This window comes from Grammomys surdaster, unplaced genomic scaffold, assembly GCF_004785775.1.
Source record: "Grammomys surdaster isolate TR1022 unplaced genomic scaffold, NIH_TR_1.0 273, whole genome shotgun sequence".
Taxonomy (NCBI): Eukaryota; Metazoa; Chordata; class Mammalia; order Rodentia; family Muridae; genus Grammomys; species Grammomys surdaster.
This window is the reverse complement of record NW_021604714.1, coordinates 3,415,261-3,438,882: the sequence shown is the minus strand read 5'-3', so window position 1 is coordinate 3,438,882 and position 23,622 is coordinate 3,415,261. Positions and strand designations below refer to the sequence as shown.

At 50.4% G+C, this 23,622-nt stretch overlaps 1 protein-coding gene across 2 annotated transcripts in view; it reads left to right on the top strand.

Annotated features, from left to right (window-relative positions):
- Window positions 1-23,622, top strand: part of Hk1 (hexokinase 1) — a 71,519-nt gene that overhangs the window by 33,596 nt on the left and 14,301 nt on the right. For both annotated transcript variants that reach the window (XM_028776768.1, XM_028776769.1), the window contains exons 3-12: window positions 1,198-1,346; window positions 7,200-7,319; window positions 10,837-10,932; window positions 11,440-11,539; window positions 11,649-11,832; window positions 15,080-15,235; window positions 17,211-17,444; window positions 20,498-20,802; window positions 22,262-22,410; window positions 22,638-22,757. In XM_028776768.1, the coding sequence (XP_028632601.1) occupies window positions 1,198-1,346; window positions 7,200-7,319; window positions 10,837-10,932; window positions 11,440-11,539; window positions 11,649-11,832; window positions 15,080-15,235; window positions 17,211-17,444; window positions 20,498-20,802; window positions 22,262-22,410; window positions 22,638-22,757 (1,613 nt within the window). The remainder of the gene's footprint in view (window positions 1-1,197; window positions 1,347-7,199; window positions 7,320-10,836; window positions 10,933-11,439; window positions 11,540-11,648; window positions 11,833-15,079; window positions 15,236-17,210; window positions 17,445-20,497; window positions 20,803-22,261; window positions 22,411-22,637; window positions 22,758-23,622) is intronic.

The following is a 23,622-nucleotide window of genomic DNA, read 5'->3' as shown; positions in this document are numbered from 1 at the left end:
CTGTAGACCAGGCTGGCCTCGAACTCAGAAATCTGCCTGCCTCTGCCTCCCAAGTGCTGAGATTAAAGGCGTGCGCCACCACCGCCCGGCTTTTTTTTTTTTTTTTTTTTTTTTTTTGGTAGTATTATTTACATTACCCACTTTTGAGACAAGTTTTTACTGTGTAGCCTGCCCAGGTTAGCCTCAAACTCTCCATCTTCTTGTCTTAGCCTGTGTACTAGGATCACAGACATGCACCGCCATACTTGGACCGTATATATACCTTGAATGAATGGTTTGTCTTGTAGATTGCAGGTTGTGTGTGGGTAATCCTTTTCAGGGAGGTGCCACCAGGGTGGTACCGATAGTCATGGAGATGGGGGCTACTGGGATTTAGGGAGGCAACGGTGGCTGTCACTCCTGGCCTGGTGACACAGGCTGCAAAGAGGATGAAACCCTGGGGACGTTGCACTCAGTGAAAGGCGCCAGCGGCAGAGACAATGTCTGCCTGACTCCGCCTATGTGAAAAGTGTCCACATCTCTCTGAGAGGAAAGAGGGGGTTGCTAGGGACGGGAGGAGATGAGGCATTACTCCTTAATGGTTACCAAGTCATGTTGGGGTGACATCCAGGTTCCTCAGAAGTAGTGAGGGGAGCTGTGCACTCAACAAATGGCCCCAGCATTAAGTCTCTCATTTTGTTTGTCTTACAATAACAATGAAGACACAATCCAAGGAGTGACTGGAGCTTTGGACGAGCAGTGATTGGCATCTGAGCCAACATGGGAGGAACCCAGGGCATAGGATGGACCTCAGCACAGGCCTCTCCCGTGCTCAAATTCTGTTCAGGCTGGCCGTGGTGGCACATACCTTTAATCCTTGGAATTAGGAAGCTCAGACTGGAGCGTCAGAAGACTGATGTCATCCTCTGCTACATAGAGGCTAGCCTGGGCTACATGAGACCCCACTTCCCCATCTTCAACAAAATAAAAAGCTAGTGTTGTGTGGTCCTTATTAATGGGTTAGCAAGGCAGAAGGTGGGGCAGAGCTATGTGTCTTGTTTGATGCTGCTTCCTCCTCAGTGTGGGACTAGAGTTGTTACAGCAAGTGCTGTATGGAGGGGTGGGGGTGGGGAAGCAGACAGAGGCAGATCCAGAGAGTGGGTACTGCCGGCAGCCTTCTCACCCTTGAATCTGACATCCGTTTTTCTCCCTCATCAGAAAAGGGGGATTTCATTGCCCTGGATCTCGGCGGGTCTTCCTTTCGAATCTTGCGGGTGCAGGTGAACCACGAGAAGAGCCAGAACGTCAGCATGGAGTCTGAGGCCTACGACACCCCAGAGAGCATCGTGCATGGCAGTGGAAGCCAGGTGGGTCCCTGTCCTCCTTATCCTGTTCCGGCCAGCCAGACTCCCTCGGAGTACCTGCAAGGGCCGGACTTCTGCAAGCTGCCGTCCTGGGCCCTGGCAGGCCTCACTGGAGGTCTGACATAGACTATCAGCTGTACAGGACTCCCAGGGGAGGGATGAGGCAGCTATGGGGGCTGGGTTGTGCCTGATGAAGCAACCACCACCTGGTGAAATCGAGTGGGTGAAGGCTATGGGGAGGGAGGTCCTGTGGCATTGTCACAAGCGCTATTGTTCCCCAGGGATCCTGGGTTTCGTCCTCAGCACAAGGTCGGCCCGCCCTTTGGGTAGAAATGCTCCTCTGTTAGGTCACTGGCTTCTGCACCCACTCAATGGAGACCAGGCCCTGAGGAGTGGCTCTCAGCTTAGGAGAGCAGCAGGTCTGCGCTCTGATAGAATGGTGTGCACACACCCTCTGCATAGCAACCAGAGGCTGCAGACTTTGCTTTTGAAATGACTCCTCCTCCTCATGTTCATACCCAAAGTTTCCCCCTCCTGACACTGGCCCTTGAGCAGGGCCATTCTCCCTGTCGAAAGGACATGCGCATACCGGTAGAGGGTTTGTTTTGTGATGTGGGGTGGGTCCCTATCTCTTCAGGACCCTGGGACTAAGGTTCAGGCAATACCTTTGGGTTTTTATTTGATATGTGGGTTTCCTGAGACTATAACATGGGGCTGCTCCATTCCTCTCATGGATAGACATGTGAGCTTGTGCCCCTCCCATACTCCATGCTAGGGTCATAGTCTTCATACTGTTGAAAGCTTGCCAGATTTCTGCGGGGGAAGATGTGTGTTCATGGTGAGGTTCCTCAAGTTCTCCGGAGAAAGCAATGGTTTTGGGATGGACTGAGGTGAGGTGCAGGGGCCTTCTCTGTAGGATTCTACCTGATGCCTAAGTCACTACGGATGAGGGTTGGAGCAACCCACCTGGATAAGAGTGACTCCTGGCCTTGAACTCAGCTCCTTGGATTCAGAGTTTTCTGGAGCACATGTCAGTGAGCATGGGAAGAAGCCCTGTGCCTAGGGTGGGCAAGCCCCCTTACAGCTAGCCACAGAGGCAGGCAAGCCACTCATCAGATAGTCCTGTTTCCGTCACTAGGCATCAGAGACTGGTCCCTTCGCCCCAAAGCTGCTGCATGGGGAGGGAGGCCTGTCATCCATGACCCCGTTGCCCATTGTGTAGCTTCTTCATGCGAGTGGCCAGCGGCGGGCTTGGCCGACCTTCCGTGTAACAAGTACTGGCTTGTCACTGTTCCTTGTGGTTGGTCTTTGGGTTGAGCCACCACCGAGACCGTCAGTGTGCAAACATTCCTTGTGTCCCTTGGCTTGGCCTTTTAGGTGCAGGACTTGTTTAGGGGGTGCCTCTGTTCCAGGGTGCCCTTCTCCAGGCTATTCCCTGGGTCATCTCACTCCCCGTCCCCGTCTGTTCCTTTGCCCCTTCTAAGTCATCCAAGAAGACAATGATGGTGGGGATGTGTTGCTGCTTGTTCTGTGTGATAGCCGATGTATAAGCGCTTTATAGTCAGTGACCCATTTAATCGCCATGGCAACCCTGTGGCGTTTTACCATGTCCATCTTACAGACGGGAAAACTGTTTAGAAGCTGCCAAATTCTGAGATTCCTGAGGTGGTCTCACACTGGAAATTACAGTTTCCGCTACTAGGAGCTTTTCTTTTAAATTTACTTATTTACCTTGAAACAAGGTTTCACAATGTAGCTCTGGCTGTCCTGGAACACTCCCTCTCCCCCCAGACGCTCCCCCTATCCTACCTCTGCTTCTCGTTTCTCACAGCTGAGGTTAAAGGTGTGAATTACTACACCCAGCAAAAATTTTTAAAAGTATATATGTGTGGCTTGTGTGAATGTACACTGTGTGTATGTAGGTGCCCTAAGAGGCCAGAAGAAGGCACTGGGCCCGCTGGAATTGCTGTTGTGACCCTCCTGATGTAGGCCAACCAAACTTGGATGCTTCAGAAAAGCAGCAAGTGTACTCAACCCCGGAGCCTCTCCCTAGTCCCCTTTCTTAGACTTTTTTTTTTTTTTTGGTTTTTCGAGACAGGGTTTCTCTGTGTAGCCCTGGCTGTCCTGGAACTCACTCTGTAGACCAGGCTGGCCTCGAACTCAGAAATCCACCTGCCTCTGCCTCCCAAGTGCTGGGATTAAAGGCGTGCGCCACCACCGCCCGGCTTTTTTTTTTTTTTTTCTTTTTTTAATTTTCTTTTTCTTTTTTTTTTTAATGATTTATTTATTTTATTTATATGAGTACACTGTCGCTGTCTTCAGATACAAGAAGAGGGCATTGGATCCCATTACAGATGGTTGTGAGCCACCACGTGGTTGCTGGGAATTGAACTCAGGAGCTCTGGAAGAACAGTCAGTGCTCTTAACCACTGAGCCATCTCTCCAGCCCCCTTTCTTAGATTTTGGCTGATGAGAAAATGTGGCTGTGGACAGGAGCTTAGATCGGGGTATGAGGGAAGCAAGGTAGGATTGTGGACAGGGATGGAGCCGGAACATCCCCCGTAGCATTCTGGAGTTAGCAGTCAGCTGGTATCAAGTGGCCCATTTCCTGAGCTCTCTGACCGACCTCTTCCAGGGTGACCCAGGTCCTCACGTTACCCACGGAGCCGCTCAGACTTGTGGCCCATGAACAATGTCTTAAGGGTCTGGATTTTATGGGACCCTCACCCTCGGTGATGTGTGTTTGACAGTTTATCCTAGATCTCTCTCCTGAAACACTGTTAAATGTATGAACTGACGCTATCTGCGGTCACCCTGCAGCCCCCACCCCCCCCAGCTCTCCCAGTCTCTTTCTCCCCTCTCCACCACATGGTATCTCAAGCGTCTCCTACAACCTTAAGCTTTATAGTTTTAGAAGCTGCTGCGTGCAGCACTGTTAAAACAGGGCTTGAGTGGCCAGAGAGACAGCTCGGCAGGAACGAGGCTTGCCGCACAAACGTGAGGACCACAGTTCGGATCCCCGTACTCTCGTAAAAAGCTGGCTGTGGCTGCCCAAATGGCTGGAATCCCAATACTGTCAGAGAACAGAGACCGGGGGATGACTTGAGCTTGCTGGTCACCAGCCAGCTCCAGATTCAGTGGGAAGCCTTGTCTCCAAGTAGTAAAGCAGAGAGTGATAGAGGGGCATACTTGATAGTGATACTTACCTCTGGGCTCGTTTATGAGCACCAGGACACACACACTGATACACACGTACACGTATACCTTATGTACATCTCACACACACACACACACACACACACCACTTAGTTTTGAAGATTTTAAATACTACTTAAAGGGTTTTTTTTTGGGAGGGAGCGGTTCTTTGGATCATTATTTGCCCTGCTAGTCAGAGATTCTGTATTTGTGTGTGTCTGTGTGTGTTTGTGTGTGTGTATTGTACAAGTTGTGTAGGTGGGTGCTCATACGGACGCATGCACGAGAGCACAGCGTAGAGGTCAGATGTTGATGTCAGGTAATCTTTCTCCAACACTCTCTACGTTTTTTTGTTTGTTTGTTTGTTTGTTTGTTTGAGACAGATCTATCATTGAACCCAAAGTTCACTGACTGGCTGCTCAGTGAACTGTCCCTGTCTCCTCTCTTCCTCCCCAGCACTAGGGCTGTAGTCTGCTACCTCGACTGGTTGGTTGTGTTCTCGGGATTCGAACTCAGGACCTTACGCTTGCATGGAAGGCACTTTACCAAAGGAGCCATCTTCCCACCCCTTAAAAAAATTGATTTTTTTCTTGTGTGTGTGTGTGTATGTGTGTGTGTATGTGTGTATGTATGTGTGTGTGTGGTGTGTGGTGTGTGTGTGTGTGTGTGTGTATAGGTGCACACATGCCACAGCGTGCATATGGAGAGGTCAGAAGACAGCTTGTGAGAGTTGGGTCTTCCCTCCCACCGTGTGGGTCCTAAGCATTGAACTCAGGGCTGTCAGGCTCCGTGGGAAGACGCTCGTCCATCTCATTCGGCCCTAAAATGTTTCGTTTGTAATTTATTTATTTTAGCTCAGGCTGGCCTGGAACTTGGCTGTGTAGTCCAGACTGGCCTTAACCGTACTATCCTGCTGTTGCCTCCTGAGTGTGAGATTAGAGGCTTGGGTCATTACATCTTCCTTCTGTGTCTTCTGGAAAATAATAAGCATGTTGTCAGGAAGGTGATGAGGATTCATTCATTCATTCATTCATTCAGTGGTACTGGGTATTGAATCCCAGGCATTGAGGATGCTAGAGATACATCCCAAACTCACTTATCATGTCTTATTTTAGAAGATAGGCCTCTCTAAGATGCCCAGGCTGGCCTGGAACCCTGGAAGCTCCTCCCTCACCCTCTCGAGTGCTAAGGCTATAGGTTTGTATAGAAGTACACCCAGGGCAGCTTGGCCTCCTCAGCCGCCGTGGGGAGATGCATCTGGCTTAGGTTCAGGTGCTGGCTATGGGCTCCTGGTGTGGCCCTGTTGCCACAGCCAGCCTTCTCAGGCCCCCACACCCTGTCCTTCCTGTGTGGCCACTCTTCCTTCCTTCTGCTCACTTACAGCGGGAGTGCCTGGAGCCCGAGGTGCAGATGGCTCAGGGACTGACTCAGTAATAGGTTTATAACAGTCTGAAGTAGGTCACAGGAAGTTTATCCTGGTTTCTCCAGGGAGGGTGGTCACGTGTCCCTCCAGTCAGAGACACTGCTGCAGCGTATGTAGCCTGAGGAATAGTGACTCAGGACCGAGGTGCCCAAGTCAGAATTGACCAGGTATCCCTCCAACCCCAGCAATGAGCCAGGTCCCCTCTAAAGCTGGCTCAAGGTGACTATGGCTTGGCACTTTGACACAGTCCTCCTCAGTCTGTATTTTAGAAGTCACGAGACTGTCCTCAGGGTACATGCAGAATCCAGGGAGCCAGGCTTCTGTGTTCTTTCCAGTGGATTCCTGCAGTGTGTGTATACCTCACGAGTCAGAGCCATCAAGCTTGCACAGCGACATCAGGAGTCCACTGTGGGATATTCACAGCATGGCATATTCATGCAGTAGTACAGTGTGGAACACAGACTGTCCTTAAAGGTACAGGGATGATGGCTCGTAACAGACAGCAGAGGGCACAGCCAGTTCCATTTCCACTTACACCCACAAGTGTTTGAAATCGGGGTGCCAGGAGTGACCCCCAGACCCATGAAGGTAGCATCTGGGATTGTGTTGTTATTAAGACAAGGTTTCACTCCATAGCCCAGCTTGGCCTTGAACTCAGGGCAATCCACCTGCCTCAGACTCCCAAGTGCAAGGAATTCTAGACATGAGCCGCCGTGTCTAGCCTTGGCTCATGTCTAGACTGTCATGTGGGTCCCAGGAGATCAGACAAGGGTGTTGTAGTTGGGCAGGTGCTGTACCCTGAGCTATGCCTGGAGCCCCACTTGTTCTTCTTGATGTAGGTATTGGCAGGCACGGAACCATGTGACCTCCACACCTAGGATCCGTGCATTTTTCGGGGATGTTCATCTTTCCTTCAGTCGGTAAAGCCAAGCACAGTGCTTTGATGGTTCAGCCACAGAGCTGCCCCGAGGATTTCCTAGGATTTCCTGGGTCATCACTGGGAGCGGCCAGGTCATTCTCCTGGATAGCTGAGCGACGGCCAGTGTCTCATGGAAGACTCTCTGCTGACTCTCTGTGTTTCTGAGTTTCCCTCCATGCCTGGATAACCAGTGTCGTGACCTCTGAGGACTCAGTTCCTTCGGAGGGCTGGAGGTGTCCTGTGAGAGCCTGTGCTAGCTGCCACACGTGCACCTCCCGCACCCCCAACCTGACGTCCCTCCCCACTCTGTACCTCCTAGCTTTTTGATCATGTTGCTGAGTGCCTGGGAGACTTCATGGAGAAAAGGAAGATCAAGGACAAGAAGCTACCCGTGGGATTCACATTTTCCTTCCCCTGCCGACAATCCAAAATCGACGAGGTAAGGTTGCCTTGGAGGTGACTGGCGTCAGAAGACGGTGGAAGCTCTTGTGTTTCCCCTTGCTTATGGGTGACCCCCTGCCTCTTAGATTTGAAATCATTTGTCAAAGTTAACCTGAGGTTGTGGTGCCATGTTTCTTCTTCCCCTTCCGTTTGTCTACCACCCCCCAACCCCTGACCTCTTCTGTGGCAGGCAGGGTCTTAATGTAGCCCAGGCTACCCTTTGGGTGGATGACTTTGAACTCATGCTCCCCCTACCTTTGCCTTCACAGCGCTGGGATTATAGATGTGCACACTGGACGAGCTCTCTGCTGGCTGAGCCGTATCCACAGCCTATTCGTTTTTTTTTTTTTTTCCCTATTACTTTAGCTGACGGTGTATTTTTAGAGCCCAATTCCTTGCAGCCCCCACGAAGAAGGAGGCACTGATGAAGTTTTCACAAATGAACAAGTAAAGGGAGGTAGACGAGGCCTAATGGCTATGGTCAGAAGTGGGGACATTCTTCACTGGGGTTGAGGTGTGTGTTTACCTGGAAGCCACAAGGCAACCCGAGAGTCTGGGCAGGTGCTGTACCTCAGGAATCAGGCTGTCTTCTGCCTCAACAGAAGCCTTGGGCTCCCTTGCTGAGCTCCCCGGTGACTGACACATCACAGCATCTTTCTCATTTGCTGTTTTTGCTCGTCCATGCGGCTGCTTGCCAAGGATGAGTTCAGCTCCGCCGTGTGGTACACCTGCGCCTCAGAGAGCCGCAAAGCTGTGGAGTAAATATGGAATGACTGTTCCTTTTCTGTATGGAGAGACAGAACAACCACCCCCACCCACCACACACACACACACACACACACACACACACACCTGTGGATAAACAAACCCCAGGAATACTAACAGTAAACATTGGGGGTCCAGCCAGCCCCGGGCTGTGTCTTCATATGCACTTTACAGCTAACGAATGGCCTGATCCTCTAGGAGTTAAGTTCTTCTGAGTCCCACTTCTGGATGGAGAGATTGAGGCTGTCCTGCCCAGGAGGCAGCAGAGCATGTGTTAGCACACTAGTCTGCTTTACTACAGGGCGTCTGTTGGTAGGGTCCACGCGGCTGCTGATGCTGCCTTCCTCGATGCTGGCGGCTGCGCATTTGCTTGACTTGCGGAATCAGCAGGAAGGGTATGGAGAGACCAGTAGATGAAGCCCCTCGGTTTAGGATGGAGAGCATAGGTCTCCATGGGATGACAGATTATTCATGATAGATTCCAGAGAACTGATCCAGGTCTCATCTCGCATGGTAGGCCCCTCCTTTGAGTACCTCTAAGATGTTTCTGTCCCAGACTTCCTGGAACTTGGGTAATCCCAGATTGACTCCCAAAATATCCAGCAGTTCGATACCTTCAAGGTGTTCAGGTCAGTTGGTCCTCTTAGAGTACCTCTTCCAGCCCTTCTTGAATGTCTGCCATTGTGTTATGGTATTGTGGGAGAAAGGTCCCAAGTCCCAGAAGATATCTAAAACTGTAGATCATGCTGAACTGTGTATTATATGTTTTTTCCTGTAAAATTCACACCTACGTAAAGTTCAGTTTGTACATTGTCTTAGTCTTAGGGTTTTACCGCTGTGAACAGACACCATGTCCAAGGCAAGCCTTATAAGGACAACATTTCATTGGGGCTGGCTTACAGAGGTTCAGAGGTTCAGTCCATTATCATCAAGGTGGGATCATGGCAGCATCCAGGCAGGCATGGTGCAGGAGGAGCTGAGAGTTCTACATCTTCATCTGAAGGCTGCTACCAGAATATTGGCTTCCAGGCAGCTAGGATGAAGGTCTTAAAGCCCACATCCATGGTGACACACCTATTCCAACAAGGCCACACCTACTCCAACAAGACCACACCCACTCAACAAGACCACACCTACTCCAACAAGGCCACACCTACTCCAACAGGGCCACACCTCCTAATAGTGCCACTCCCTGGGCCGAGCATATACAAACCATCACAACATTAAGCACATTAAGAGATCAATAACCATAACTAACAGTGGATCAAGTCTGTTTACTATAGTAAGAGTTACGTGAAGATACGTTTACGTGAAGATATGTTCTGAAAATACCAAATTGCTGGGCAGGGATGTGGCTTCGTTCAGGGCTTGCCTAGTGTGCTCAAAGATTCCTAGCTCTACAGAACCTGGGTATGAAGGTGCGTGCTTGTAAGCCCAACGTAGCCATAACCCAGCACTGGGGAGGTGGAGGCAGGAGGATCAAACTCAAGGTCATCCTCAGCTACATAGCAAGTTCAGAGCCAAAGTTAGACATGTGAGACCCCGTCTCCAGGTCAGTTAACTCTTCGAGACGCAGCAGTTGATCTAGTAACAGAGATGGCCACTGAGCCAGCAGTGAGTCGGCTAAGTGTTTAATCGGCACTGGGCCAGGCCCTGAGAGAAAATGGCTAGGGATATGGCCTGGCCTCCAGAAAGGAGCCTTTGAAGGGAGGGGAGTGTGGCAGAAGGCACATCCTCCTGCAGACAGGAGCTTATGGGATGGGAGGAATTCGGGGAGGGGCATTGTGGGGAGCAGAGGAGCCAGAAGTGTGGCTCGTACCTACCAACTGGGAACCCCTCCAGGGAAGGGTTCAAGGCTGGGACTGCCATTGCCCAAATCCAGATCAACTCCTTTATTTTCTGTGTACAAAATGCCCCTCAGTGCAATGAGATAACACCCAACCAGGAAGTGGGCGGGAGCCTGGAGAGAGGACTGGATATCAGGCCATCCAAGTCCACTTTCTTCCCTCAATACGTTTGATTGTTTCGCTGGGGGCCTGAGGGGAAGAAAGCCATGTCCAGGGCCATTTCCATTGCCGGCCTTAGTCACAGTGGCTCACAGACTCAACAAGGGTTCACCCCCTCCTGAACGGTGTGCACATCTCTCAGAGTGAGGCCAGGCCCCTCTTCTTTTTCTATTAACCCTCTGGAGACTGGCAGGGCCCGAGAGCCATCGTCCCAACCTGCTGTGTCTATGACAACCTTCCCAACTGAGAAAAGAGCAAGCCAAGTACAGCTATTTTTTTTTATCTTTATTTTTAAGGCCATGTGTACAACCATTAAAGAAATACAAAATGTAATGTAAAATCTAAGCCCCGACCTAGGCACCATCCCCCAGGGATTTAGGCTTGTCAGCGGCTCTCCTTGGCTGCTCTCCCAGAGGACCTGGGTTCAATTCCCAGCACCCACATGATAGCTCACAACTGACTGTAACTCCAGTTCCAGGGGATCGATCCTACACTCTCACACAGACATACATGCAGACAAACCCACCAATGCATATAAAAAATAATAAATCATTAAAAGAAAAAGTTTCCTCAGTATCCATTAAGTGGATAGACAGACAAATCCAGTTCCATCTCCATTGTGACCTGGTAGAGGCCATTTGTCACTGAGGGTGTCTGCTTTGTCCTTGTACTGGAGGAGCCTGGGAAGCCTTGGAACACCAAACTTTCTCTGCCATCAATCCACTTTTCCACGTTCTTTCGCAGGCTATACTGATCACATGGACAAAGCGGTTCAAAGCCAGTGGCGTGGAAGGGGCGGATGTGGTCAAGCTGCTGAATAAAGCCATTAAGAAGCGAGGGGTAATTTCTTTTGGGTTGTGCATAGTCCCGTATTGGGGGGGGGAAATCTCCATCTTAAAATGGTTTTAGGTGTTTTCAGATGTGGAAGGCACAGAAGTGTGGTGGCCTCAATACCCTAGCAGAGAACAAGAATTCCCAGCCCAGGGAGTAGGTTAGACATGAGTCTGAAGCAGAGACCATCCCCTTGTAATCCGCCGGGATTAGAGGGAAGAGCTGCTTTGCGCATGCGCATGGGATTCTTAGGCTCTCCTTTGGAAGCTTGCCCAGGAATGTAGCACCATGAATAAAATCCACTCCCCGAAGAATCCTAAGCCAGATAATTAAGGGGACCTTGCAGTTTCCTTAATGTAATCACTGCTGCCTAATCCAATTAACTGAGCCCGAGCCGCAGTGAAGCCTCCGCCACCCATCAGCATGGTGGCGTGTGAGAACTGGAGCATGCCTGGTTGGGATTTCTGCGCCCACGTGGGAGCTGACGGCGTCCTTCTCTTCCTTATCGGTCCCCAGGACTATGACGCTAATATTGTAGCTGTGGTGAATGACACAGTGGGGACCATGATGACCTGCGGCTACGACGACCAACAGTGTGAAGTCGGCCTGATCATCGGTAGGGTGCCCCACACCGTCCCCGTCCCCCAGCGTTTCGCTTTGCTCAGCCCGTAAGGCGCCCTTCCTTGCCATGTGTTGGTCACAGCTTCCCACGTTGTCTCTCCCAGGCACTGGCACCAATGCTTGCTACATGGAGGAACTGCGACACATCGACCTGGTGGAGGGGGACGAGGGCAGGATGTGCATTAACACGGAATGGGGAGCCTTTGGGGACGATGGGTCCCTGGAAGACATCCGAACTGAGTTTGACAGAGAGTTAGACCGGGGATCCCTCAACCCTGGGAAGCAACTGTGAGTTAACTTTCTCTTCTGGCTACGTATCTGACTTAGGAGGCATTGAGCCAAAGACTGGGGGAATGGGGGGGGGGAGCCATAAAACCAGGTGACACAAGCACTGTTACCCAACGGGGTTTTTTTTCTTCGCAGTGGGTGGAACCCAGGGCCTCAGCCGTGCTAGGCAAATACTCTACTACTGAGCCAATCTCCAGCCTTCAAAATGCTTTTATTTTGAAATAAGGTTGGTCTCGAACTTACAATCCTCCAGTCTCTACCTCCTGGGTAGTTGAGATAACAGGCCTGCACTACCAGCCTGCTTCAGCTGTGCGTGATCGTGATCGGACTATGCTTCTCGATTGGTCAGAGGCACGACTGTGGAGCTCATGCCATTCAAGGCAAGATGCCTTGGCCGGTAAAGGCTCTTAGCGGGCAAGCCTGGCAACTTGAGTTCGCGCCCCGGAACCCACGATAAGGTAGCAGGAGAGAACCAAGACTTTTGCTTTCTGAGACACACACACACACAATAATAATAGCAATAATAATAGCAGTAAGTAGCATAATGATAATAATATTTTTAAAATTTTTGAGATGAGTGATGGCTGTGTGGTTGAGCGCACACTTGACTCTCTTCCCAGATGACCTAGTTTCAATTCCCAACATTCATACAGCAGCTAACAACCATCCATAGCTCCAGTTCCAGGGGATCTGACTCCATTTTCTGATCTCCACGGGCACTAAGCACACGCTTAGTACACAGATACACAGTCAGGCAAAACCCCCATAAATGTAAATTAATAGAACAATTAAAACTATTAAATAACATTCTTTCTGTTTAGTCACCTTACCGTTGGGACTAGGGATGTAGCTCGGCTGGTAGAGTTGCCTTCCAGGCGTGTCCGAGACTCCGTCCCTCTCGTGGGTGCAATGACACATAATACTGTATTCCTCTCGTCAGCAGGTGATAGGAGAGGGTCAGAAGTTCAAGGTCATCCCGTGTTCTATAGCATGCTCAAGGACAGCCTCGGCTATGTGAGATCCCCATCTCAAATGCATAAATAAATAGCTTAGGGAACACCAGACACAGGAAAATGACCTAAACACTCAGTAGCCAGATTTCACAGTCATGACCTGTGTGAGCACGAGCCCTCTGAGGAGCCTTGTCTTACTGTCACCCAGATGAGAAGACACGGGTGCAATGTTAAAAGAAGCGATATGAGCCAGGCAGTCAGGCCTTGCTTGCCTTGTGCCAGCTTGGGGATTCCAGCCTAGACTCCACGGGACACTTACCACAGGAGCCTGAGCAGTAGCCACAGACGGTGCTTTCCTGCCAGGGAGCATCCACTCTCTAGATCCGGGTGAGCCTGCCTGGGCCAGTCAGGAACAGAAACAATAAAGGGCTGTGTTTGAAAGCAGGCTTGTGCTGTGCTGACAGGCCAGGGCTGGACTGCTCGGGAGCCCGGCAGCATCCTTGGCTGCTGGATAGCTCTGCCCGGAACACATTGTTTTGCTGTATCACTGCCAGCTCTGGGAGTGCCAGCTAACCAGCCACTCTCAAGAGGAGGCCTCTGCTCTGCCTTCCTTAGGGGTTCCTTCCGGTCTCTGACCAGCCATACTTAGGTCTGAATCTGACTCAACTATGGTATTAGGCCCCGGGAGCCCCTGGACTGAGTCTTCAGCTTGACATGGGTTAATTTGCATCCACAGGCTCCTCTAAGGTGTTTAGATCCTAAGAGGTGTGGCTTCAGATATGGAGTCACGCCTCACACCACATTGACTGTGGGATTGGCTCATCCCTAACTCCGCCCAGAGCACGGGGGGGGGGGGGGGGAGCTGATTGGCCATCATCTACTCAAAGCCCACCCCCTGGTCATTAGGGTTAGGCCAGTGGCAAAGGATAAAATGAGGGGCTGGAGATGCCAGCAGAGTTGGTACAACGTTTGCCTAGCATTCACACAGCTCTGAGTTGGAACCCCAGTGCTGTATAAGCCAGACCTCAGAGCACACACCCATAATCCCGGCCCTCAAGAAGTAGAGACAGGAGAATCAGAAATTCACGGTCATTCATCCTTGGCTCTGTATCAAATTTAAGAGCAGCCCGGCTTTGTGGACATTTGCCTCAAAAAAGAAAAAAAAATCCACAAAACCCATCAGACAATAGAGACAAGTTGATCGTATAGCTCTGAGCTAGTTACCAGCTCCAGGTCTCACCTGCACCCCTACAGTGAAGATTTAGGGCTCCAGAGCTGAAGGGACGTGAGATCCAAACCCAGATCCACTGTCTGTGTTCTTCCCTGCATAGGTGAATTGACCTCTCTGAGCCCCAACTTCTTCCTGGTAGTATGATCTCTAGGTCCCTTGCTGATGGGAACTTCAGGTGGCTATGCACTGAGGTCCCTACCTCCTGACACCCCTCATCTCTGTCTTCACTATCATCAACCACCAAGGCTGCGACCCACACTTGTACAGGGGCTGGAGAGACGGCTCAGCAGCTAAGAGTGTACACTGCTTTTGTGGAGGTCCTGAGTTCATGTCCCAGGACCCGTGTCAGGTGGCATGCAACTATCTTTCACGGTCACATATGTTCCGGCGCACAGACAACGCACAAGACATAATTTTTAAATATTTGTTTTAGTAAAAAAAAAAAATACAAAACAAAACAAAAAACCCAAATGTGCCAGGCGGTGGTGGCGCACACCTTTAATCCCAGCACTTGGGAGGCAAAGACAGGAGGATTTCTGAGTTCGAGGCCAGCCTGGTCTACAAAGAGAGTTCAAGGACAGCCAGGGCTACACAGAGAAACCCTGTCTCGAAAAAAACCAAACCAAACCAAACCAAACCAAACCAAACCAAACCAAACCAAAAAACAAAAACCCAAATGTACAAATAGCCCCTTTCCTCAATGGAAAACAGTTTTGCCCATCTTCCCAAAGAGAGCTGGGTACTTCCTGGCTACCTCTGTCTGTGATGGAGAGATAAAAATGACAGTGCTGTGTTATTCAGTCATGTAAGAGATGACCCTTCACACTTGTGACCCCTAATCTAAATCTTAACATTCCCCTGCCCCCAGGCAGCCTTCCTTGCCTGTCCCTGCCCTGCAGTGTTCACCTGGGTGGCTACCCTGTCCCCCCTCCTTGTTGAGTCACAGGAGGGACCTTGCTGATCGCAGAGACTGGGAGCTTGAGAGACAGCGGGGTCCCCTCTGCTCTTCTGCTGTCCCCTCCTTGAATGTTGACACTGATGCCTGTGGCATTCGCTCCTGCAGGTTTGAGAAGATGGTGAGCGGCATGTACTTAGGGGAGCTGGTCCGGCTGATCCTGGTGAAGATGGCCAAGGAAAGCCTCTTATTTGAAGGGCGCATTACTCCAGAGCTGCTCACGAGGGGCAAGTTCAACACAAGTGACGTGGCCGCCATTGAAAAGTAGGTGCCATCTGGAGGCTTGCAAGGAAGGCTTGTTACCTCTTGAGACTTAAACACGGGGTGGGTGGGAGGGACAGGGGTGGGGGAAGGCGGGGGCGGGGGGTGCTTCTTCTCCCCATGCACCAGGCCACCTGGGCCCATCTCCCCTCGCCCTCAGAGGACCACTCTAACTGGTCTCCCTGCCTGAAGTTTCTGGTCATTAAGAACAGCCTAGGGGGCTAGAGGGATGGTCTAGCACATTCAGTCCCTAGCATGCACATGGCAGCTTGCAACAATCTGTCTCTATTTCCAGGGGACCAACACTCTCCCCTGGCCGCTGCAGGCACCAGGAATGCATGTGATGCACACAAAACACCCATAGGCACAAAAATAAATAAGTGTTAAGAAGAAAAGGATTTTGCACAAGCATTTTATGGATGATTTTCTTGTGCGGTTTTTAAAAATCAGTCCCCCACCCACCATCACCCTCAGACACCATACACAAATACACACATCCAGAGCAGAGCACATTACACATCCATCACACACAAACACATATACCATACACACACACACCTCTGGGTAAGAGCTGGGTCCAGGAAGCAAATGATTCCAGTGTTGAGCAAGGAGCCGACCAAACCTGGGCCTGGATTCTTGGAATTCTCTCTTGGTATATCATAGTCATTCCCAAATGGTGTTCTAGGAAACCTAGAGGTGTCTAGTCAATGACTGGATGGTTCTGTGGGAAATAATGGTTTATAATATTCATTAATTAGAACACTAAAGAAACCTGACCACTGTGATGAACCCATCATTCCCCAAAACCTCCCCCTGGCTTCCACATGTTCTCTGAAAACATTTGAGAAACACTTGTTAATAGATAAAGAAAAAATCCAGGCAGCATCCTGCCCTCTGCCCTCTGGCATCCCGTAGGATGCTCAGAAGCTACCGTCTCAACTCTGAGAGGTACCTGAGTGAGCCCTGTGCTGTGTGTGGCTTCTGTGTCCCGGCGGGTTCTAGTCCTGCTTCAGGAGGCTTCACACGACCGTGGAAGGCCATTAGCAAAGACACAAAGATGGGAGACAGCTCGCTGCTGTGTGCCATCCGTTCCCATATGAGTCAACCCACAGTGTGGCCTCTGGTCCCAGGTATTTACATCAGGCCAGTGGGGCTTTGTTTCGGCTCTGACAGTTCTATGCACAGCCCTCACTGGGGCTAAAGAGGCTGCCGGAGACGAAGAGCTTTCCTGGACTTATTCTCTGCCCAAGCTGGGTGTCGGAGTTTGTTATGGGGTCATTCTCCTTCAGCCTCAGTCCTGAGATTGTGTGTCTGTGTGTGTGTGTGTGTGTGTGTGTGTGTGTGTACTGTAACTTTACAGTCATTGGCAAAGTCAGAAAAGCGCCTGCCTTCTTCATCTTGGCCTGTTTCTGCCACTGGGTGTTTGGTTTCTGAGAACCATAACTACAGTGCAAGGGGCTGGGGGGACAGAGACAGACAGACAGACAGACAGACAGGAGGAAGATTTTTTTAAGACTAACCATGTGTAACAACAACAGAACCATACAGTATCTCTGAATGAAACCAACAAAAGATACACAGGACGAGTAGGCAGAAAATTAGAATTTTACAGACAACGCTGGTATGTATCCAGAAGCAACTCAGACACTCCATGAGGGGAGGTTCCCCTCATGTTATGTTCATTAACTCCAAGGTTAAAAAACAAACCTCTTTCTTCACCTGCCCACCAGGCCACTTGTGCGGTCTTCCCTTTCCAAGGCCTGGCATGACATACTTGGCCTGAGTAGCATTTTCCCTCAATCAGATATGTCTCATGCAAGAGCCCCACCTCAAGTGGGTTCTGCCTTCCCCAGTGTTTCTCCCCAATTCTGGTGCTCACGACAGCCTGGTGTGAGCCTGAACTCTTAAATTCTGATCTCGATCTCTCTCTCTCTCTCTCTCTCTCTCTCTCTCTCTCTCTCTCTCTCTCACCTCCCAGGGATAAGGAAGGCATTCACAGGGCCAAGGAAATCCTGACCCGATTGGGAGTGGAGCCATCTGATAATGACTGCATATCGGTCCAGCACGTATGCACGATCGTCTCCTTCCGATCAGCCAACCTCGTGGCTGCCACGCTCGGTGCCGTCTTGAACCGCCTGCGGGACAACAAGGGCACCCCCAGGCTGCGGACCACGGTTGGTGTGGACGGTTCTCTCTACAAGATGCACCCACAGTGAGTCCAGCCTGCGTTAATCCCCCCGGTCTGAGGCCAAGGCCCTTCTCCAGAAGGCAGACTTGCATGCCCAGGGTATGGTTTGGGAAGATAAGACACTGCCTGGTTCTGGGAAGCAAGGCTAAGAGTTGCTCACCTGGGACGCCTCACCCCCAGTGCCTTCTCACATGCTGCTTCCGCAGTCCGATTTGGTCTCTTATCTCCCAAGGTGAGATAGAAGTTTCTCCAGACAGGAACATGAAGTGTAGTGTGTCTACAGCCGGGCTGTATGATATCCATTTACCTCATTAGAACTGGAACTTGGTCATAGGTATTCTGCATTTTTTTTTTTTTTTTTTGGTGGTGGTGGTTGTTGTTGCTGTTGTTATTGAGACAGTGTCTGATGTAGCCCAGGCTGGCCCCAAACTTGCTGTATAGCAGAGGCTGGCCTTGAACTCCTGATCTTCTGGCCTCTGCTTCCAGGATGCTAGGATGGTAGGTGTGTGCTGCCATGATTGGTCATATCCATTGCTTCAGAAGCTTCCAGTATAATCCGACAGCCTCAGACACTGCTGCTTAGAATGGGCACGTGCCTGCTCTTGCAGTCTGAAAGCCCGAGCCAGAGTCGTCATAAGTGATCCCTACAGACCGGGAGAGGCTTTTCTACTGCACTGACTTCTTGCTTGCTGATGGTGCTGGCTCATCCAAGCTTCAGAAGTCTCCTTGGCCATTGACAGTGTGGCTGAAAGTAAATCCTAAGTCTTTGCTGAGGTTTTAATGATCTCTGCCCATGGCATTGGTTTTCATGTGAGTGCAAGACCGAAGTTTGTATCTGCAGACTCTCAGCCTTCACACTGGGGACATTTGCACAAATGCGCTGAAGTAGTTCCCGGATGCCGAGAGGCTAGCATTAGGCTAGTTGGGTGATGCCAACTTCCAAGTTCACAGGGTTTTTGTTTATTTTTCCATATTTTAAAGATATTCGAAAGAGAAAATTAACCATTCCTTTCTTGACCCCTTCCTTTTCTTTTTGGCCCCCTTACGAAGCAGACTCTCATTATGTTGGCCAAGCTGTCCCCGAACTTGTAGGCTTCAAGTAATCCTTTTGCCTCAGCTGTTGAGTAGCTGGGACCGTGGGTCTAGGCGACTCCATGCAGCTTTTTCTGTGGAATTCTTGGCTTTTTTTTTTTTTTTTTTTTTTGACAAGAAAGCCTAAAGGTTTATAATGTCATGTTACAACTTTGTCAGGGCTGAGCATGATGGCTCATTCCTTTAATCCCAACACTTGGAAGGCAGAGGCAGGTGGATCCTTATGAATTTGAGGCTAGCCTGGTATAACTAGTGAGCCTCTTGTCTAAAACAACAAGCAGAAGAAAACATCTTTAGGCAGTAAATAAAATACACACAACACCAGGTCTATATCCATAGCTAGTCTTCAGTATACATTCTGGTGGTGCTAGGGCCGTCCATGCTGGACAGCATGCTGGTGGTGTTGGCGGGTTTCCATACTCCAAAACTACTTCTGTTTGCACTGTCACCTTCTTTTAATAATGTATTCTTATTTGACATGCATTAGTGTTTTGCCTACACCTTTGTCTGTTGAATCTCCTGGAATTGGAGTTCCAGGCAGCTGCTGGGAATTGAACTCAGGATCTCTGGAAGAGCAGCGAGTGCTCTTAACCACTGAGCCGTTTCTCTAGACCCCACACCTTCACATTTTAAAGGGTAACCTTGACCTGGGGTGATGGCTCAGTTAGGAAAGTGTAGGTTACACAAGTTTGATCCCGTGACGCACTTCCTGAGAACCCACGACAAGTGCAATGGCGTGTACCTGTAATCGCAGGGGAGGGTAGACACAGAGTATCCCATGGGGCCTGCTGGTTGTTAGCAAGTCTAGCCTGTTGGTGAGCCGTAGATTCAGGAGAAGGGCCTATCTTTAAAAATAAGGTGGAAATCGATTAAGGAAGACCCCCGAGGTTAACCCCTGGGCTCCACGCATGTGCTCACACAGGTATACCTACTCGTGCGGACCCATCCAGGAGCACGCATGCCCAAAACCAAAGACTAACTCAAATCAGGTGTTTCCTCCTTTCAGAATTACTAGCAACTTGAGGCCGTTTACAAGAGTTTCAAAAAGAATAGAAGTCATTCTTGACCTGTTCCTTGGAGGCAATGACTGTGGGTCTTTTGGGAAAATGGCTACCCCCCCAACCCCACCCACCCCCATTTCTTTTGGCCTGTGGCCATCTATACCGGAGACCACAAGCTCTGGGTCTCACACTGGCCTAAGCTTTTCTTCTAGAGACTAGGAAGAGCCAAATGAAAAACAAACCCCCTCCCCCCCCAAAAAAAACCAAACCAAACAAGGGGTTATTGAGCCCTGCCACCATCTGTTCCTTTCCCAGCACCCCACCCTCAGCCAGGTGCTCAGTCCAAGGTCAGTACTAGCTCAAGGTCACCTGCCATAGAAGCAGGAGCTCGGGGTTCGCCCTTGTTCTTGGGTCTGACTCTGAAGCGCTTGCCATTGGCCCCTGTGGTACTATATATATGGAGGACAGAAGCATTCCCAGTGGATCCTGTTTTTGATCATTTGAAGCAAAGTCTTTTTTTTTTTTTAATTGGTTATTTTATTTATTTACATTTCAAATGTTGTTACTCCCCCCCTTCCCGGTCTCCTCCCCCCAAGCCCCCCTTCCCAATCCCCCCCCTCCCTTGAAGCAAAGTCTTGCTATGTAGCTCCAGCTGGCTTAGAACTGACTCTGACACTCAGGTTGGTCTGGAGTTAGCAAAAGTGGTCCTGCCTCACGGATCAAATGGTTTGGGCCCTCAAATTTTTTTGTAGGTAATAATCAGAAAAGAATGAGCTTCTCCCCTTTTTTGTTATTGTTATAAGCAATTTTGGATTTTTTTTTTATTTTATGCATCATTTCTATGGCATGTACCTAGAGGCTGCATAAGCAAAGAACAGTAACAGAATGGAGTCAAAGAATTCTGACCTGAGAGTTCGAAGCCATCCCCAGAAGGTAGCGCTGTCCAGCTGTTGCGTCTCACCCACTGCCACCTTCTCCCCTCAGGTATTCCCGGCGGTTCCACAAGACCCTGAGGCGCCTGGTGCCTGACTCGGATGTCCGGTTTCTCCTCTCGGAGAGTGGCAGCGGCAAGGGAGCCGCCATGGTGACTGCTGTGGCCTACCGCCTAGCCGAGCAGCACCGGCAGATTGAGGAAACTCTGGCCCACTTCCGTCTCACCAAGCAGGCACTGATGGAGGTGAAGAAGAAACTGCGGATCGAGATGGAGATGGGACTGAAAAAGGAGACCCACAGCAGAGCCACCGTCAAAATGCTGCCCTCTTTTGTCCGGAGCATCCCAGATGGGTCTGGTATGGTCCTGTTGGGGCTGACACACCTCTGTCCCAGGAAGGGGGGTGGAATAGGGATAGGGATGGGTAGGGGACATATTAGAACTCTCTTGAGGATGTTGTTGGGTTTGCCATGTCTAATTTTTCAAGAGCTGGAATCTTAGCCAACCCAGTGCAATATGTGTGGGGGGGGGGGGCTTAGAGCACTTCAGTTCCCCTAGTGGGACTTCCCAGGCTAGTGCTTTTTGTACAGCCATGTTAGAAATGGAAAATGGGAAGCCAGCATGGCAGTGCACACCTGTACTCTGAGCACTCAGGAGGCTCTAGGGTTCGAGGCCAGCCTCAGCTACACTGTGAGTTCGAGGCCAGCCTGGGCTATATGAGATGAACCAACAGAAGAATTCACACGGTCCTCATCTTTTAAGTAGTGTCAGGGTATGCATGAGGGAGACAGACCTGGGGCTTGGTATACCTGGGCAGGTAGGAGAAGCATCCTGCCCCTCACTGAGGCTAGTTCCGTGGTGACACTGAAGAGAGTCTTAGGTAGATCCTCAGAATGAGTGTCTGGAATAGAAAACACACCTTCACCTCCATGAGTGTCCGCTTGGTGAGGCGGAAGTGGACCAAGGTTTTCTCAAATTTAGTGGTATAAATCAACCACTGTTCACTATTGCCCACGAGTCAGTGGGTCAGCTGTGTGATTCTGCTAATCCAGGCCAGGGCCTGGTGATCTTTGCTGGGGGTCAGCTGAGAAGCCCACCTCAGTCTTTACTGTACACCCAGTACAGGGTGGCTCGCTATGGATCTCCCACCCATGGGTAACTGTGCTCTACTACTGGATAGAAGCAGAATCTGAAGGCAAGGCCAGGGCTGGTCCAGCTTTGCCCATGCCACTCCCTTTGGGTCCCAGAATCCAAAAAGAAGAGAAACAGGTTCTTCCATCTTTTTTTTTTTCCTGTGGCAAGAACTATACACCCAAGCCACATGATGGCACACACACCTTTAATCTCAGCACTCAGAAGGCAGAAGCAGGTGGATCTCTGAGTTCGAGGTCAGCTTGGTCGACAGAATGAGTTCTGGGACAGCCACAGCTACACAGAGAAACCCTGTCTCAAAACAACATCAACAGCAACAATAACAACAAAAACAGCCGTACACCCACCACATTGCAAAGGAGGAAGCGAGGCTGTAGCCACTTCACACGTGGATACAAATTAAGCATTTTTATACGAGGGTCACTAAGATGAAGATATTGTTGTCAGGCTTTTAAGTGACAGTGAAGTTAATTGTGACTAGTGGTTCCCTCCTGGGGCCACCATTCTGATGCCAGCTTGTGACTCAGAGTCTAGATCACGCTGTATACCACAGGGACCATTCACAGCAGTCTCCGTAATGCGGGCTGGGGGCGGGCTGGGGGTTAACGGGCCACCAAGATGCACTCAGCCGCTTGAAGCTTCCTCTGTGCTCTTCCTTGTGACAGAGAATGGTGACTTCCTGGCCCTGGATCTTGGAGGAACGAATTTCCGCGTCCTACTGGTGAAGATCCGGAGTGGGAAGAAGAGAACGGTGGAGATGCACAACAAGATCTACTCCATTCCCCTGGAAATCATGCAGGGCACCGGGGATGAGGTAAGGAGGGCCAGAGGCACGGGTGGTCATGAGTCACATCTGCCATCGCTGTAGCCCTGTGGCCCTAAAGCATCAGTCCCTTTGAGCCCGTGATACTCCAGTGACTGGGAAGTTCCTAAAGAAAAGACGTGTGTGTATGTGTGTATATGTGTGTGCGTGTGTGTATTTGCATGCTAAAAATGTGAAACCAAAGAGAGCCCGGTCAATCCATTCCTTGTCTCTTAAAGCTGTTTGACCACATCGTCTCCTGCATCTCTGACTTCCTGGACTACATGGGGATCAAAGGCCCCCGGATGCCCCTGGGCTTCACCTTCTCATTCCCCTGCAAGCAGACGAGCCTGGATTGCGTGAGTCTCTTTCCTGTGGACCCACCAGTGTTGAGTTCCACGTGGCGAGAGTTTTCTCCCACCTCAGTGGCGTCCCTAGATGTCTAGGACAGCCTTACATCTCATGGGTCACCCTCTCCAGAACGTCCTTAAAATTCTACTCTTCAGCCATTGTTGAAGAGGCCATCTTACTAGGTGGTGGCGGCGGTGCACACTGTTAATCCCAGCACTCAGGAGGCAGAGACAGGCACATCTCTGAGTTTGAAGCCAGTCTGGTCTACAGAGTAAGTTCTAGGACAGCCAGGGTTACACAGAGAAACTGTCTCAAGAAGCCAAGACAAACAAAAAAACAGACCCATGACTTTTGAAAACCTTTGGGGCCTCCGAGCACAAAGAATGACCTTCATTTTAGAACTTTGCATGCTTCTTAGTAGCTCACCAGCTCTTTGTTTCTTTCCTTCCTCCTCAGCCCCATCTCTTCCCTTACTTTTTTATCCCAGGCCGATTTCCAACTTGCTCTGTAGCCACGGCTTTCTCTTCTGACGCCACCCCATCCACCTCCTTAAATGTTGGCATTGCGGGTGTGCGGGACCAAACCAGGTTTTTGTGTACTGGAGTGGCACCCAGAGCTTCGCCCATGCCAGGCAACCACTCTGCCAACTAGCCGCACCCTCAGCCCTTGGCGGCTTTCCTTTTGGCTGCTTGTACAGCCAGGTGCTGGGTGCCCCTAGGCCCTGGCACAGTGCCCTGTTAGAATAGACCTTTTGTAAATGCTTGCTCAATCTATGGGATGAAAAGGGTCCCAGGTGGGGTGAGGGTTTCCCCCACCCCCGGAACTAAGGTGTGGGTACAGGCGTGGATACAGGTGTGGGTACAGGTGGAGGGT